The 18,791-nt window shown below is 47.1% G+C and overlaps 1 protein-coding gene across 1 annotated transcript in view; it reads left to right on the forward strand.

Moving 5' to 3' along the window:
* Positions 1–18,791, forward strand: part of UBE2D2 (ubiquitin conjugating enzyme E2 D2) — a 383,568-nt gene that overhangs the window by 281,500 nt on the left and 83,277 nt on the right. Inside the window, exon 6 of the mRNA XM_069652674.1 lies at positions 10,720–10,813. Coding sequence (XP_069508775.1) covers positions 10,720–10,813 — 94 coding nt within the window. The remainder of the gene's footprint in view (positions 1–10,719; positions 10,814–18,791) is intronic.

An 18,791-nucleotide genomic window follows, 5' to 3' on the forward strand; every position in this document is an offset into this window, starting at 1 on the left:
TGTCGTCCGAAGCCCCATCGTTTCCGCATCTTTCTCTTTCGAGTAATTCCGCCTCAGAATACTCCAGCTCGTAATGGTAGGGCTGTATTGTTGCCGTTGTGGGGAAAACAAATGAAAATAATGTACAGTAATGGTGCTGGTATCTGTTCGCACGGGCTACACGCAATGAAGGTAGCTGACCAGAGCACAGAAACGAGGCACAGAATACTCAAAGAAATACAGTGAGAGGAATGGAAAAGAAAATTTGATATCTGTTGTGAAGCGATCTGCTTATACTTATTGAGGAAAGAGGCGTCCTGCCATTTCCATGGCGACCCGTCATTAGCTGAGGCGCAGAGAATGTTGGCACGAGATGTGCTTTGGCATTGTGAAATGGGGGTTACGCGTCTAGCGCAGTCAGGCTCAGGGGCTGGGGATATGATTTAGTGCCGCAAGGGCAGTCCTGCTTGGGCGATGTGGCAACGGATAAGATTATCACAAAATGTCTGCGCCCTGTTGCTTGATTTCACATGTGTACAAAGGTGGAAAACTACAATAAGGTGCATAGGAAATGTTTGTACGATCGATCAACGTATGCTTAAAAACACAAACCCGAACCCTCGAGACAATATTTCTGAGCGCACTATTCCTTTAATGGATCAGAGAATGTTCCGGATACGGATCTTGTGCGGACATCATTGTAACATGTAGTCACTTTGAAGATACTGCAGTTATGTCTCCCCAATTCGCCTGAAAGTCTTCTCAGGAGCCCTGTATCTTGCAGGTTATCCATTCTAATGAGAGGAAGTTCCATACCTTCTGGAGCCATTGGAACTGCAAGGGGGAATCGCTCTTTCGAGGGGATTGGGTCCTCCAACGTATTCCATATCTGACCGGTAATGTCCGCAGCACAGCTGCGGACATTGCCTGTCATAGATGTGGAATACGTCGTCGGACCATCCCATCGAAAGAACGTTACCAGGTAAGAAAGTAACTTGTTCTTTTCCAGCATTGAGCTATTGTCAACCATGCGATGATGAGGGCCCATTATCCCTTTCCGTTTGCGCCTGATGTGTTCGTCGCACCGGATCCCATAGGCCCGCTAACCACACTTTCTTCTTTGGACCATTTTCCCTGTTTGCATTTTAATGTCCAGCCAGACGTCCGAGAGTGTAAGGCATTCCCACCAGACATGTTGCCAATCTCCCCGTTGCTGGAAACCTCGCCAGCAAGTTCCTTCGTTGTTTGGATAGATGGGTTCCAATTTCGCCAGAGTTAGATGCCACTGCAGAATAACTTTTTGCCACATTTCCCTCAGTTGGATTGATTGTCCATTTCGGCATCTCTCGCCATACTTCCTGCCACCGGGATCTTGGTATAGTTCTCCCTAATGTTTGCTCCCACCTCTTTATGTATGACCAACAGACACCCTCTACTTCATTCAGGAGGGTATATAAATTCGAAATCAATTTAGGCTTGAACCTGAATCGGTTGTTGGGAACGTCTCGCATTTTGTCAGTGGTCTTGTCCCTGCTTCCCTATACAATGGAGTTGATACCTAGAGTGCTAGCTGCATATGTTGAAATTTGTCTTTTGATGATATGTTAAAGTCGCGAGTACATTCTTCGAATGTCCTTGTAGCTTGGCCTGCTTCCATGCGGAGTATGCATTGGGGTTCAATCCTGGGGGAAAATCCCCCAAATAGCAGGTTGAATATGGATGGGATTGTGGTTGTTTCCTCTCCTGACAGCCGAGTTCCATGCCCCCAGGCCTGCTGATTATGGTGTTTGGGTGCCTGAGATTCTTTTTGTTCCATAAGAAGTTGGATAGCGGGGCGCCGGCCACTGCCACGTCTTGCCTGGTCCATATTTGTTGAGGGGAGTTTGATACCATTCCTTCAAGTACCCTCAATTGTGGCGCTTCATGTTATATCCTGAAGTGCAGCAGTGCCAACCCTCCTCCTGTGCGTTGGCTGTCATCATTGTCATGGCCACTTTTGGTTTCTTATGTTGCCAGACTTGTACGGTTGTCATTTTGTTCAGTGATCTGAAAAATGTTTGGCGGTTTCAGCGGGAGACCTTGGAAGTAGTAAAGGGCCTTTGGTAAAATGGTCATCTTGACTGCGGTTATCCTCCCCCACCACGAAGTGTTGAGTGGGTTCCATTTTTCCAAGCGATGTTAAAGATTGGTGAGCAGGGACGGAAAGTTAGCTAAATAGTCTGGTTGTGGATGGGGTCAATTTAATGCCTATGTAGGGAATGCTATCTTGTGCTATCTTCATCCCAAATGTCCGGTATAGAGTTGAGATTACCCCTGGGTTGGCCGAAAGGTTTAGGATCTGATTTGTTATTTTGAGGTCCGAGACGTTCCCAAATTCTTTGGGTTGGAAGGGACTGTTCTGGTTTAGTGAGGGCTATCGGCATGTAGTCTGCGAAGGCCATAGCATGTCCCATTGGGATCCCTTTGAGTTGATGCGACTATTTTTGCTAAGAAAAGTTCCAGGAAGAGGGCATAGAAAATGGGCGACAGGGGGCAGCCCTGTTTCGTGCCTCTGGATAGGGCCACTTTAGATGCAAGTCTTCCGTTTACTGAGATTCTTATCGTGGGGCTCCTATAGTTTGCTATAACCATTTGCATAAACCCTCTCCCGAACCCCATGCGTTCCATCGTGAGGAAGAGCTGCGAGCACTGAACCCTGTCGAACACTTTCTCGACGTCCAAAGCGACCATTGTTGCTTGTATCTTTGAGTGCTCGGCCTTCACGATCAGGTGGCATACCCGCCTTGTATTGTCTGCTGTCTGACGTGTTTGGATGAAGCCTGCTTAATCTGGATCCACCAGAGACGTAAGGTGTTTGGAGAGCCTGTTTGCTAATATCTTTGTGTATAATTTAGCGTCCAAATTGATAAGGGCAATCCGGCAGTAAGAACCTGGCTGAGATGGGGCTTTTTGCGGCTTAGGAAAAAGTACCAGTTTTTCTTCGTTCAGGGAGGGTGTTATGTTGCCTTGATTCCTGAATCTGTTAAAGTGGCGAGTCTTGGGATTAGGGATGTCTGGAATTTTATATAGAAGGCTTCCGTATAGCCATCAGGTCCCGGGGCTTTGCTTTTGGGGAGCTTCTTAATGGACTCCACAACTCCTTCCGATTCCATTTCCCTGTCTAGTAATCTTCTGGTCTCCTACGACAGCTGGGGTAGAGCTATCTGTTCTAGACATGCCATCTGCTCCTCCCTGTTTGGGTTCGCTGTGCTATATAGTTTGATAAAACTTTCATTACTTCCCCCATTTCTTCATTCGATGTTACCATGTCTCCGTGTGCGTTTTTTTAGAGCTAAAATTGCCCCTTTGCGACTTCTTTCGCAGGGCTGCCGGGCCAGTAGCTTGTCAGCCTTGTTGGCATACATGTAATATTTTTGTTTCGTTTTGAGCAGGGCCATCTTGGCTTTTCTCGTTCGCAGTACGTTTAATTGACCCTGAATGTGTTTCATCGCTCTTTTCAATCTGCTTGGGTTGTTCGCCACCTCCCTCCTTGCTTCTAGTTTCTGCTCCAAGTCCTCCTCCCATTGTGTTTAATTGTTTGTCTCGCCTTGCCTTGAGCGCTATCGGCTTCCCCCGCAAGACAGCCCTGAAGGCATCCCATACCACTCTCTGTGGTATCTCCCCAGTGTCGTTCTCACAGAAATAAGTTTTTATTTTCTCGTCTATCCCTTCCACCACTGTATCGTCTCAGGTCTTCAGGGAATCTCCAGGACCACAGCCATGCCACGCGGGTCTCTAAGGCCATTGGCTCGATCAGAGGGGCGTGATCCGAAAAGGAAATCTGGCCCTGGAGTGTTTTTGGTTTTCCCGATTAGCCCAGTTGATGTCCAGATATAATCTATTCTAGATTGTGTATTATGTACATGAGAAAAATACGTGTAGCCCTGTTAGTCTCCTCTTTTGGCTCGCCAAAGGTCATCAAGGGACAACGTCTCAGATGCCTTTCTGAAGGACTTTGACGGCGCCTTGGTATTGTAGCAGGTTGTGGCACTCCTATCCAGACCAGGGATCCATGCTAGGTTCAAGTTTCTGCCGAAGATGGTCTCCCGTCACAAATTCTTCCAGGGATACCAATGTTTCCATAAGAAAACTTTCCTGTCCCGTGTTGGGGGCATATACTGATGCTAGTGTAATCTGCCTTCCCTCTAGCTGAGCGTTCAGGAAAATAGATCTTCCCTCTTTATCTGCCCTGTGTTTCTGGGTCTTCATGTTGTGTGTCTCGCACCGCTAGAAGTACTCCTGCCCTCTTCCCCTCCGTGTTCGACTGATCTATTTTTGCGTACCCCCTTATTTTGATCTTAGCTCTCATCCCTTTATGTGGGTCTCTTGGTACATAAGAATGTCCTCTTTCCATCTCTTCGCCTGTCTGTCCAACTTGGCTCTTTTCGCTAGTGTATTCATACCTCTGATGTTTTGTGATAGAATTGTCACTTGATCCATGGGGTTCCTGTTGTGAGTTGCTCCCTTGTCTCAGAGCCCGTGTGTTGGCTTCCTTCTGCTAATTTGAGCCCCTTAACCTGCTCCCCCTTCGCCACCATATCCCTCCCTCTTTCCCCTTCTCCATCATAACTGTTCTTTATGCTATATGCCCTGGGACGAATTGTCCAGAGCTCCCGGTCCCTTTCCCTCCTCTGGTATAAGTTTGGGGGGGGTAGGGGGGATCCTAAACCCGAGTATCAATTCAAATCATTATACTTCATCCGGGCCTGCTAAAGTCTTTTTGGTCGAGTCACCTAGTATTGAGCTTACTGGATTGAGTTTCGTGCTTTGCCCTCTTGTTGCCTTCTATTCCGCGTAGCGAGCTCTTGAGGGCTCCTGGCCCTATTTGTGGCTTCCCCTTTGCCTTTCTTCTGCACCGTTGTGCAGCTTTCTTGTCTGTTTTAGACCCCTCACTCTTCTTTGTTGGAGAGATTGCGTACTAGTTGCTCCACTCTGTATAACCAGGATATTTTCTCCCTCTTCACACAAGGTCACTCTGTGTTGTGTACCATCCCAATTGAACAGGAGGCCGAAGGGGAACACCCATCTATATTTCACTTGATTGCTTATCAAGTGTTGGACCACTGGCCCCATCTTCCGTCTCTTGAGCAGGGTGGATTGAGCTAGATCTTGGTAGAGCGATACCTCCTGCCTGTTCTTGTAGGAGCTGCAAACCTTGCCTTGCAGACTATGTGCTCCTTTTGGGTGTAGGACATAATTGCTGCAAGGACATACCGTGGTCTTGCTCCCTGTTCTGTTGTTCTTTTAGGTCCAACTCTGTGAAGTCTATCTATTTTGACTTGCTGTTTTGAGTCATCTGCCAGAATTTCAGTGAATAGTTGACTGTCCCCATGAGGTCACTTTCTGCTATTGATTCAGGTAAGTTCTTAATCCTTATGTTGGACCTTCTCAACCTATTTTCTAAAGCCTCGCATTGGAGTTCGAGGTAAGTGGTGGCCTGGGCTATTTGGTCGAGCGTTTCGTCTGACTTGTGCGTTTCTTCCACCACCTGCTGGACTTTCCTCTCCAGGATGTCCGTCCGTTCCTCCAGTTTTGCTATATCTTGCTTGATTTCCTGGATGGACTGTTTCATGTCATCTCGAAGCATTTTGAACTGGGTTTGTACTGAGCCAATTAATTGTGCTTGGAGCTCCTTGAAACATTCCAGCATTTCTGCTCTGTTAATCAAGTTCCGAGCCATGCCTTCCTGTAAGGAATCGTGAGGTGTGGGTAGCGCTTCTTCAGATGCGATGTTTGGGGTGCCCTGCATGGACCAAAACTGTCTGAGATTCCTGTTTTGTTTCCGAGGGGGCGGGGAGTGCGCCGGGGTCTTCGTCCTCGACTTGGACATCAATGCCTGACTCATGTTGGTCTCGATTAGGCTGCTGATGGGGACCGAGAGCTCCTCTACCCGTGCTTGGGGTCGGGTCGTCGCTTAGACAGTGGAATGAGAAGTCTGGACCTCTGCCGCGTGAGCTGGGGGGTGGAGGGGGGTCTCCAGTGTCCCAGTTGTAGAATATCCCAGACCTTCCCCTGCTGGACCTGGGGGGACATGAATGGGGTGTAACCTGCTGGGTTCTTTATGGTCCTGGACCCCCCCAAGCCCCCAACCCCCTGGGATTTCACTTGTGCCTGCTTATTTCAGGATTTAGTGGGCGGGTTGATTGCCGAGCTGGGGGCCGTTTGAAACAGGCCTCAGAAGCTGGATTGCCCCCTCTGCCTTACCTCTTGGGCACTGCTGCGAAGCTCTTTCCTCCCCCTGTCCCTGCAGGGTCCCCGCTGGGTGTCCGAGCCCCCGCTTTCACTCCTGCTGGTGGTGTGCCCAGATCAAGTGCTCGATCCCACGAGGCCCTCTCCCGCACTCACCGACCACCTGCAGCCTATTCTGCCGCTGTGGGGGTCGGGGGGATGCTGTTCTTGCACCCTTCATCCGCCACCTCGTGGGTAGTGTGCTGCAGGGGCCCAATGAGTATGGCTAAAAGTGCTGGTCAAACGGCGCTCCAGCCTCCCCCAGTGGCAATTAGGGGAAGGGCAGTGTCCGCTCCGGGGCCCCTTCCTGCTATGCTGTCGGCGCCACCTGGATACCCCTCCGTGGTGGTTGTGCTGCTGCTCTGTAGTGTCTCCCCGCCTGCCAGATCTGCCCACGGGGGTTGTCCTGTTCTCTGTGGTCCCGTCTTCGCTGAGACGGCTGGGTGTCTGTTGTGGCTCCTTCTAGGGCCGCGCTCTCCGGCGCTGTTGTACCTTGTCTCCCCGGTCTACACCCCCACGCGGGACCCAGTCAAGGGTGGGGTTGTGGCTGCCGGCAATCTGCTTCTCCCTGGTGATAGGTTGGGGGGGGGACAGCGTCCGCACCAGTGGGCCCCTCCGCTAGGACGCCGGCGCTCACCGAGGTCTGCAAGAACGGCGGAGCCGCTCAGGAATGTCCGTGTTCTGCCTGAGACGCCTGCTGGGCGGAATGGGCGACTGTTGCTTCTCCTGGTCGGGCCGCTCTCTGCAGGAACGTTACGTTACCCCCTGGTTCATTTGTCCTCTCCCCCGTGCAGAGTTTCATCTCCCGGGAACGCCGGCGACCTCGCTCGTGTAGCCTTTGGCTCGCTGTCGTCTTAATTGATTTATGGGCCCGGGCTTGACCGAACTGCTTCTTTATGCCTTTATTGCGTGGCCCGGCCGGGAGACACTCAAGCAAGTCCTCCGGCGCCGGCCGCCATCTTGGAATCCACTAGTAAGTACTTTTAACCACTGGTTATACTTTTCAAGACATCCTTTATTTATCCAGTCCTTCCCTAATCTATTGCATGAGCTCACTCTGAGGCAGAAGAGGGACCCTAGTGGTCTGGGTGCCAGCAGTAGGCAGGGTGAGATAGGGCTCTGTTGCAGGCAACATTCAAAGTTCCTGTGGAAGACTGTTCAAACAGATAAGTAGTTTACTTTAAAGTTAGTTAGGGTGCCAGGACTTCTGAGAAGGCACCCTAGAAGGATTCCAGCAGTGGGCCTGGATGAACTGGATGAGAGGACTATCAATCACAGAAAACACTCCAAAGCTTTACAGAATTCACAAAAGCTGAAGGTAAGTAAATACCCCAGCCAACACAGTACCTCAGCACAGAGGAAGAGTTGCAGCAAGTTCAGGATCTGCAGCCAAAAACCCTGGTCTTTCTTTGTCATGAAGACAGAAGACAGGGCTTTGGAAAGGAATTTGCATCAGGGATCAATGGAGAAGGCTCCAGGCATGAGTTTCCTTGTGGCTGGATGCGACTATGGGGTTTTGACGCCCTTTTCAAGAGCCAGAATACTGAATATCGCTGGTCAGATTCTCGTTTTCAAGGTCCAGCAATCTGATGAGGGCACTTTTAGGATGCCACCAGAGTTTCAGCTCGATTCGGAAGACTGTGCACCGCGCAATGGCTGGAGGTCACAGGGTATTGCAGGCCCCCAAGGTCGCAGCCTGACGTGGGATGGCTCAAAATGCAGGTGGTCTTCAGTCTAGTGGATCTCACCAGGTTCTCGGTCCTCTTTTTCGGTGACCCAGGCCAATTGGAAGGAATGGTTACAGCAGGCTCCTAAAGGATTCCCGCCTAAGACAAAACAGCCATTGAGGTTGTCCCCGCCTAGAATGGCAGGGACAGCAAGCACACAAGAAATGGCAAAAAAAGGAGCCCACCATTTTAGAAAAATGGTGGCCCTTCTGTGTTTTACTGAGGCTGAATTAACAGCCTGTGAGTAATAGACTAAGTCATAACGGTAAAACCACTGATGCCAGCCATTCAATGTAAAATTCGCAGTTGTAACAAAATGTTACCAGGTAAATAATAAAGGGGATACATTGACTCCACCGGCACACCAGGTTGTGGTGACAATGGACATACCTGGACTCTGGCAGCCGGAAGAGAAGCTACTTCATATCGGCATGTTGGAAATCTGATCTGTGTTCTGGGCCCTCGAGTCCTTCCAATCCCAGCTCCAAAACAAGGTGGTTCACATTTTCATGTACAACAGCACTGCAATGTTCTACATCAGGAAGCAGGTAGGGACTCGCTCTCCCGTTCTGTCCAAGGAAGAGCGGACACTGGCACTGGGCACTATCCCAGGGCATTTTCCTCATTCCCTTTCACCTAGCATGGACTCGCAACACAATCGCAGATTACCTTCAGCGAGGAACTGCAATCCTGTTTTAAAGGATAGCTCAGGAGCATCGTGTTTGTCTTGGAAGGAAAATACAAGAGGTTTGAAACCCGATCCCGTGCTTGGAAACCACTCGCTGGAATGGAGCATGTTATAAATGAACAATAAAATCAAAAATGGGAATGCCATCACTATCAAGTTTGTTTTCTTTTCTCAAGGTCGAGTCGCCCACAGATCGACTTGTTCGCCACTGCAGCCAACTCGAAGTGTGACCAGTTTGCCATCCAGTATGCAAGGGACGAGTTGTGGGGACGCTTTCTGTGCACTAGGAGGGCAGGTTCCTGTGAGCATTTCCTTCAATTACTCTTCTATGAGTAATTAATGCACTCAGTTCGAATGCAAGATGATCATTGCTCTAGCGTGGTCACGGCAGATTTGATATTCTAACCTTCTACATCTGTCAGTTGCACTTTGCATCAGACTGCCTCCTTGTCTGTATCTGCTCTCCGGAGAAGGGTTTGTTCTGTACTACTATCCATCGTCCCTGAAGTTGATGTCTTGGCTCCTGTAGCCCTAGAATTTAGTCATAACGCATTGCCAGAATTTTCCTGCAGTCTAAAAGCAAAGGCTGGAACTCGGTCCACTCTCCTGCTACAAACACAAGTGGAAAAGTGTCACTATATGGTGTTATTCACAAGGGCTAGACCCTTTGTGGAGCAAGGCTTATCAAATACTGCCATGTCTCTATCATTGGCAAAGGCAGGGCTAGCACACACATCCGTAAAGGTCCATCTCGCAGCTATCTCTCTCGCTAAAAGCACAGCAGGCAAACCTTCCCCATGGTCTCATAGGCTGGTTAAGGAATTCCTCAAACGTCTGTCCGGACATTCCCTCCAGTAAAAGCATCGGCTCCACCGTGGGAGCTCAATGTGGTACTCTCCAAGCTCATGGGCTGGCCTTTTGAACATATACATCTAGCCTCTCATGGTAGCTCCCTCCTTCCAGCCATCAATCCAGGATGGTTCCCCGCACTCATCCCTCGTTTATGCCAAAGGTTCCATAGTCTTTTCACCTGAACGAGCCTCTGGTCCTACCTATATTCTTTGGCTCTCCTCCCGCTCCGGCGGCGAAGGCATTGCATTCAGTGGACGTTGGCTATGTGTTAGTTTTATATCATACGCAGAAAAGACTTGCTTAGCTTCACAACTTTGTGTAACATTTGGACCTGTTGAACAAGGAAGCACCCTGTGAAAGGCTTCCATTTCTAGATGGCCATCTGGCTGCATCTCCTGCTGTCATCGGCTGTCAAATAGACCACTGCATGGTAGACCAAGGGCAGATACCACCAGAGCCGTGGCCTCTACTGCAGCATTCCTGTCTGCTCTTCCCCTGCTAGACATTTGCTGGGCTGCTACGTCAAGGTAAACCCACACCTTCACAAACCTCTACTGTGTTGACAGGGATTCCAGGGAGGAGTCCCATGTTGGCCAGGAGGTGCTTCGCAACCTTTTTGCTTGAGGGTAGGTCTCCAAGGGTGAGTTTTCATTGCGTCTGAGACCTGTAACACCTCCCATTGGTTGTTGTGTATGTACTGCTATATAATTGTATCCATGATCAATGCTGTAGCAAGAACTAGTTACTTACCTGTAACTCCCGTTCTCCAGCATTGCTATCTTTCATGGATTCACCTGCAACCCTCCTGCCTACCTCTCTAAAGCTCTTCATTGGTTCCTACGACCACATACGCTTTTAAATCTGAAGATGGCCACCAGGGGTGCAGGGTCTAAGGAGGACCACAGTCATGAAGTACCAAACATTTGTGAAGTTTAAAGCAACACTGCTTTATTACAGAGAATTGGAATATTCCTAAGCATGTGAATCCATGAAAGATACCAATGCTGGAGAACAATAGTTACAGGTAAGTAACTTGTTCCAAATTGTCAGGAGGACAATCCTCAAAGGGAGGGATCTACACCCAAAATAAGACGTGGAAAGATTTGATCGTAACTTTGAGTACACATATAAACTGCAAAAATATAAATGTAGTTAATATTCCAGCACTTGGAAATTTACAATTGTTTTGTTCCCCCTTTTTCCTAGTGCTTTTGTCCATTTGTTCTTTGTTGTGTGATCCCAATCCAGATGATCCTTTAGTGCCTGAGATTGCACGAATCTACAAAACAGATAGAGAAAAGTGAGTATAAATGTGTATTTCTTTGAGTGGTCTAGTGCCCATTTCTCTAGCACTTTTCTTTTCTCCTCGGTTCAGAATCTTAACAGGAAAAATAAGTGACCGTTGCTTCTAATTTGGCACAGACTATTTGTTTCAAATTCCCTGCCTTCGGGCTGATTTTGAACCAATATTTTAACTTTCAAACGTTGCATGTTCAAAATATTTTAAAGAACTTTCACAACTTGTTTTCTGAATGGCTATTTCTTCACTTTTTTTATTTTACAAAAAATGCAAGTAAAAGCATTAGAATAATTTAAAATTTAATGTAGTTATACATTAGCTTTATTATTCTGAGCACTTGGGGCGAGGGGGGAGTAATAAAAGACAAAGATGACTGGGAAATCTTTAATTCATGTTTTGTGGAAAACTGCTTTTTATTTATCCTGTTCAGCTGACGTTTCTAACAATATTTTCCAGAGGAGTTTACTCACTAGTAGCCTTTCAGACTTCGGCTTTATTTCGTTTTGTGACCTGTGGTGTTTAAATATCCAGGATTGCTTTTGCTACTTTGCACTTTATCTAACCGTTTTGTAAATGGCCACACTGTTCGTCCTTCATTGTGGCTTGGATCCCTTGTACACTTGGAAGCCAGAAGCTTCCTCTCTGGGGGGAAATAAAGGTTCAGGTGACTGTGTTGCTTCATCTCTTCTAAGCCTGATTTGCTGTGTAACAGCTGTTGGCATTTCTAAGGAAACTAGTGCAATGATTCACCCTTGTTGCCTTGTAAACAAGTGACCATCACTTAAATTGTAGGCATGGCTGACAAGGCCAAACTTTAATAGGGCCTCCAAAGGTACCATTGCAAGATGAAGCCAATTACAATTCCTCAAACATCTGTCATTTTGAGCTCGCACTTCCTTGCCCTTGCCCACCACCCTCAAACTCTACCTTATTCATCCCTTATTTTCCTTGATCGCACTTCCTTCAATATGGCCAACCCATTTCCTGGTGGTGCACTATAGCATTGCCATGCAAGGTTCTATAGTAAACTACATTGCTTCCTCTATCGGACAGAACTTTCTGCCTCATGGAAAACACACTGCCACTCCTACTGCAATTTCAGTGTTTTTCCCCATAAAAATCTTTCCTTGGTCTACTTCTCTTCACTTCCCCTCTCAGGAACCTTTTCCTTTGACTTGGTAAAAACACTTTTTTGTATAAAATCAATTTTCTTGCCCCACTTTATTTCAGGACCACTGTCCCATGATTGGTATTGTATATTGATTGGGAGTAAGTGACCGGGATGCTGCACATGTCGGGACTGTCTCCTCCCGGGCACGCCTGTCCCCAGCTCTTGCATTTCTTGGGGTAGTGAATCATGCTGCAACCAGACTAGCATCAGAAAATGTAATGTGTCTAAACCCCACCCCCCACCCCTCCTCTGACCCCAACAACACTTTATTGCATTTTTTCTGCTGCCATTTCTATCCCAGATTATCATTAAAACCATTTGCATCACCTGCAATACTGTATCACCTTACACACTCCCTCACCTTTCCAAAAACCACATCTCCAGAGGATATTTCCAGAAACCTCAACGTTATGAGACTGGCCTGTCCCTGTTAAGTGATTGCAATATGAACACTGTACCACGGTACATCTGCATCGCCATTACTGTTGCAGTTCAGAATGACTGTCTGTTAAGGCAGTGTTTGTACTACCCTCTGAGGGTGCTACAAACACTAACCCTAAGGGGCAAGACTAAAACACCTTACCAAAGGAAGACAAGCCTTTTTAAACATGGGTAGCGCAGTCAGTGTGACGAGGCTTAACTCTCATGTTGGGGGCCGGGGGGGACGTAGTAGGTGAACAGGGGTTCAATTGGTCCACACACATAGCTCCAGAAAATACACAACACTGATATACTGAGAAACATGCATACATAAATACAGCCACACACATACAATTATCTGTTAAAGCAATAGGGGCTGGGGAAACCAGGGAACCAGAAAACTTAAGTAACAAGCAGGTAAGTGTTCAGTAGTCTGTATAAGTGCAGTTTTCTGAAGAAACATTTGATCACTTGTGTATTTGGAAGGCCCTGGACCAGATTTTCAGCACCAAATGCATAGGGGCACGGTATGGAGTTTAAAGGGGAAACACTGTTTTACCGAAGGGAAAAGGCTTAAAACCCAATTCACCAATTTAAACCTCCTTGGGCCTTCTAACATTGTTTAATGCCCAGTTCCTCAACACACACACAAACTATAGCAACAGCTTCAACGAATCGATAAATATTCCAGTAACCTCTACCTTCCTGAAATTCTTCATGGAAAATATGCACATTACCAGTTGCAGTTGTTGATATTATTTTAAAAATTGATAGAAAATCACATTTAAGTAAAGAATTGGGGGAATATCAGTCCAGAATTTACTGAACCGCCTAGGGCAGTGGTCTTCAAGCATTTTTGGGCCTGGGACCCCTGAGCGAAATTTGGGCAGACCAGGCCCCCAAAGAGCGAAACTTGGGCAGACCAGGGCCCACCCCCCGCCCCAATTGACAAATGGACAGTATGTAGAAACGGCTATGAACGATTGCGTGCTGTCACTGTATCCTACTCCCAGTATAGTCCTTGGGCTCCCCCACCTGCTCCCATCAGTCACTGAGCTCCCTCATCACACTCCTACCCCGTTCTTGGGCTCTCCCCTCACTGCTCCCACCACTATCCCAGTGCTCCCGCCCATACTGCTCTGCCACCCTGTTCCCAACACAGTCCAAGGGCCATTGGAGGGGCATAAGTATTTCCCACAAAAATGCCATAGCGACTGTGCGCAGCGAGGGAGCCCAAACCAAGCAAGAGTTTCCCCATGAATAATTTTTAAATAATGTGGTAGAATGTTGCATTTTAGAGCCTACTTTAAAAAGAAAATGGGTAAAAAGCCAAACAGTTTGGGATTGGTGCTGGGAGGGAGGCAAAGGGGGGAAAGCATGGTATTTTTGACTGGCTATCTATGATGGATTTAAAAAAAAAATACCATCTGTTCCCTGGGCTCCAGAGCCTCGGGAGAGCTGATTTTGGCAGGTGGGTAGCGAGATTGTGCCACAAAGGCCTTTGCTGTACAACCCGCCTCCCACTTACCACAATCAGCTCCCCACACACACCCATACCTCTATCATTCATACGCACGCCCATCACATACTCATAACACAACCATACATGCATCCATACACCTTTAAATAAAAAATAAATGAACATAAACGTACCTTCTGCAGGGGCATGCGTGTGAATGCTGTATTGCCCCTCTCCAGGTGCTCTGTCCGTAGTCGCAACGAGGTGCAGGAGCTCCCCCTCACACATAGACCTGCAGTGACCCAGCCAATGTTTCCAATGAGCTATGCAAGGCTGGCGAAGCAAAATGCCCCCATCTTTTCATGGCTGTGAGCATGTGCGGCTGGGGGGAAATGAACTGGTCAGCCAGCCCAGGAGCACCCCTTCAGCTGGAAAAAGCAGCTGAGGGAGTGCTCAGTGTTTCACTGGGCTGGCTCCTCGTCTCCTCCATAATGGGTGAGGGCGCCACTGGGTGGACGCCCCTCGCCCATTATGGATGAGCCGTAAGGCTCTGACTGGCCTATAGGGCAATGCCCGTACCAAAAACGCAAAATGCTAACGTATGCCTGTCAAAATCGCCAACTTTATTGGACCAGTTTGAGTTACTTTACTATGCAGCTAGTAGTTTTGACAATTGTTGCTGAATAAATATTCTTTAAATATCCCAATTTGCTTACATTTTAACAGAAAACACCTCCTTGGGTACTATTCAAACAGTATGTGACTAAAGGAATGAATATGCATTTGCATCTGCGGGAACATTTTTCATTGGTGCCTGAGACAGTTTTAAAGTTTTATGGTCCAGTCCGACCATGTGAGCCGCCCCTGCCCATATCGTGCAATCTAAAAAAAATGCAGCCACAGTTTGAAGACCTCTGCCCTAGGGTATTGGAGGGAATACATGACCAGGAGCATGTATGTACCCCAGAGTCCCTTTTTTAACCTTTTAACTGCCATGGGTCCGGTCCCTGCCCCACCCAGTGCCCAGGCCTTTTTTGGTATTTTGCCATTCAATGCCTTCTAGCGTTTTCTGTTTCATTTACTCCTTAAGTGCCAAGGACGAGGTATCTCGTCCTTGGCATCAGGGAGGTGATTCAAAGGATGAGATACCTCGCCCTTGCTACTTAAGGGATTAAGGAGAGTTCTATTGTCTAAGTTACATAGGAGATAATGCAAAAGGTTTAAGGCCCGTCTTCAGTACTGAATGTAACCTTGAACTACCCCTTTTGGGCAGATCCTGCTATGGTCAAACTCTGGGAAGGCCACAGGAGATGCCAAGAAGGATTTCGAGAGGTCAGAAAATTGACCCCAGAAAAAGTTGCAGAACAAGAGGACCGCCCGTGAAGGTCTATGGGGAATTTCAGTTCGGACTCTCCTCCCAGGAATCTCTACCATGCACCAGGCACCATTATTTTAATCACTTTCCCAAGGTAGGTACTAGCATCGGGGACCTTTGCGCAAACTGCTCCAGTGACCTGCTACAACATATTAAGTGAATGGCTCTTTTCCACTGGTATGCTTTTCAGGATCTGGTTCCCCGGGCCTTCCACCCTGAGCCAACAACAGTCCCAGCAACACAGGAGAAGAACAAAGAATCGACGCGACAGCAAAAGGTCCCAGGATGGAGACATTGGCTGGTGTCACCCTTGGATATCCCAAACTGAAGTTCGAATGGATTGTGTCCTCCAAAGTATTCCTCATCTTTTACATTCAATATCCAGCTTCATCTGCTTCGGATTTTGTTTTTCGGCGAGGGCGCTGCGTGTTGTTGCAGTCGACTCGGTCATTCGAGGGCCTCTGTCCCAAGGATGTCATCAAAGGTGTATATATAGCACGCGCAGCGCCGGTTGGCTTCAGTTCAGTTTTACCGAGTAGGCTTACGCTTCGAGAACTACAGTGTGCTTCAATAGATTTGTTCACAAAAATCTAATGTCTTGGTCTTCGACACTGACAATCCGAAGACCGGGTTGAAGACTGCTCGAAATCCAAATCGATGACCGGAAAAGCTCTGAAGCAGCAAAAAGGGAAATTGACAGTATGTAGAAATCCCATAAAATCCCCATTGACTAGCCCGTCGGACAAACCTTCCTCAGACGACGCGAGAGGCGACTCATCGAAGGAAGATGGTAGAGGAGTGGCTCCCACCACTCCTCGTATTCTAGGAAGTCGATTAAGAGGCACCATAAGTCGCCTACCTCGAATTCTTCATCAAACTAGTCTCCTGAGAGAGCTATAATCCTGTCACACAAAGGCCTCCACTCCTGCCTAATGGGAAGCATTCAGGTTAAAAATGTTTGAAAAACAAACCCTTGACAAGCCATGCTCATACGGAATCTTCTAAAGCCGGTAAAGAAAGCGCTGGAGCCAAATCCAGCGCTCCCTCGAGCCAGGGACGAAGGCCAGATCCACATCGAGAGCCGTCGGGGCCTCTACGGGACGAGGAATCCTCTAAAGATCCTTTCAGCAGCAAGTCGAAGAATAAGTCGAGGTAGTCTACAGCAGCTGCGCCATTGACTATGCCTTCAACACCATCAATGCTATTGGTGCCATCAAAGTCAAACGACTTCATTGAAAAGATCGACAACTCCTCAAGCATTTTTTGAAACCTCCGGTGCCCTTACCAGATAACTTCTATTCCTTTACCTAGAAAGGATTATTTTAAATCACTAACCTCCATTTATGAGGACAATAAGCCATTGCATAACTGTGCCGTTTGGGTTGCAGTATGGTACGCCAAATGTCTGATGGCTTGAGTCTAGGCTGTAGGATCTTTATGAAAACTTACAAACAGCCCGTGGAGTGGACACTTCACCACAGCTAGAATTTGGTAAACCTGAATCTGATGCCTGCAGATGTATCATCTAGACAGTTGATGTCTAAGGTTGTAGATTACTTGGGATGGAGTAGGCCTACCCTCCCCTTCGAGCAGGATGATCTGACATCCTTGATAAGGCTCTGCAGAAGGATCCCATTTTACTTTTCCACATTGCACTTCAAAAGAGGGGGTCTGCCAATTGGGAGACGCCAGAGTCAAGTCCGGCAGTTAACAAAATAACTACGTATCTAAACACCCCACCACAGAAAGTCTGGTAGTGCAGGCAGCTACTGCAACTTCAAAACAGGCAGCTTATCCATCCAGATGGGGATGGCAAAAGGGTAGATGCGTGGGCAAGGAAAGTGTTTTCTGCAGGGAGTATGGCTCTTAAATCAGCCAACTCCACATGTGCCTTAGCAAGGTTTCCATTCACTCTATGGGACTGTAATTCTATGGCGGCTAAGATACGGTTTCTTAGCTATTGTTAGAGATGGCTTGTGTCTGGATTCAGCAGAGCCATGGCGGCAAGCACTGTATTTCGTAGATTTGCATGGTTAAGGAAGTCTGGTTTTGCACCGGATGTCAACTCAAGACTCCTTAACATGCATTTTGACAGGTCTCACCTTTTTGGAAAAAAGGCTGATTAAAGCCTTGAAGCTGCAGACCTCGAAGGCGGCAGCCAAATCTTTAGGTGCTGCTATTAGGCAGCCTCAGCCCTTTCACCTCAGTGGCCCTTCCTGGAGGGGTAGATCCTTTTGCTACTACTCAGTAATAGCCACTGCTTCAGCTGCCTCAAAAACTGAGGTCTTGAGTCACAAAACCCCAGTGGGAGGCAGACTGTCTTAGCATCTGAAAGAATGGTAGGACATTACTTCAGATGTTTGGGCATTAGAAAACCATAGCCCAAGGTTACTGCCTTCCATTCTTTGAGACCTCAGAACTATCCACCGGGGAACACTTCTTTGAGAGTTCCAGATCCGCTCCTTGTGCAGGAAACTTTGACCCTGCTAGAGAAAGGTGCTATAGAGCTGGTTATGCACACTTGGAGGGAAATCGGGTATACTAGAGGTAGTCTGGGATCAAACCTTACATATCTTATTAGAAAGCAATAGACCATAAAGGCTCCCGTACCTAATAGGGGTTTGGACACTGAATTTTCTGGTTGAACACGAATTATCACACTAGAACATGATTCAGAACAGTGACACTTAGAAGTTCATGGAAGATGCAACTTAACTTCATTGCTAATTCTGTTAAAAACAATTTTAATACAAAGCTTATAAAGTTAAAAAAAACATAAAATGTAGTCAATAAAATAACTAACAAAGTGACCAGTGCTGTCAAAGTGCTGTGTGCTAATCACCAAAAAGTGATAATAGAGTACAAAATACATACTATAACTGTATCTAACTTCCAAGTACATGAGAATTCTAAATTGACAGGTACTTGTTTACAATTTTGGTATAGAAACTTTAAGAAAAGGCAACCTTTGACTTGTTTTAGTAAACAAAAAAGCCACACAAAATATACAACAAATGAGACCTATGCTTTTCGAATGTCTCAAAACATGGTGCTTTGGTTACAAAATGCCTAAAATACACCTTGGTGGGTTATCCTTTTTCAGGTACTTGATATTAGTATCTGCAGTAACTCTACATGGTTCGTTCCTGTAGTCCTTAGGATTAGTTTTAGGAACTTCTTCAGTGGGGTGTGGAAGCTGAGACTGGACACGTCCACAGCTTGAGTCAAGATGGAAGCTTGATAGAACTGAACTCGTTCTGGCTGGTGCAGCAGCGTAGATTTCTTGATCGTATTTATAGTGGATAAGTCTAGATTGATAACTGTTCACAAACTCATGTTCTTAATACAAGTTGAAAGTATCAGGCCAAACCATCTCTTTAGTATTGGTAAGTAATTCCTAGGTACTACCTAGGTTCTTAGTGTTGCAGTCCCCAGAGATGTCCTTAAGACTTCATATTGTGGTAGTCGTGTTTCCTGGGTCTTCTGATGTAGTGGTGTTGTAGTTGAGGTTGAAGAAAAGGGTAATTTTTGAAGACTAGTAATGTTGAGTTCG

The sequence above is a fragment of the Ambystoma mexicanum genome, chromosome 3p (assembly GCF_040938575.1).
Source record: "Ambystoma mexicanum isolate Mex_15411 chromosome 3p, UKY_AmexF1_1, whole genome shotgun sequence".
NCBI lineage: Eukaryota > Metazoa > Chordata > Amphibia > Caudata > Ambystomatidae > Ambystoma > Ambystoma mexicanum.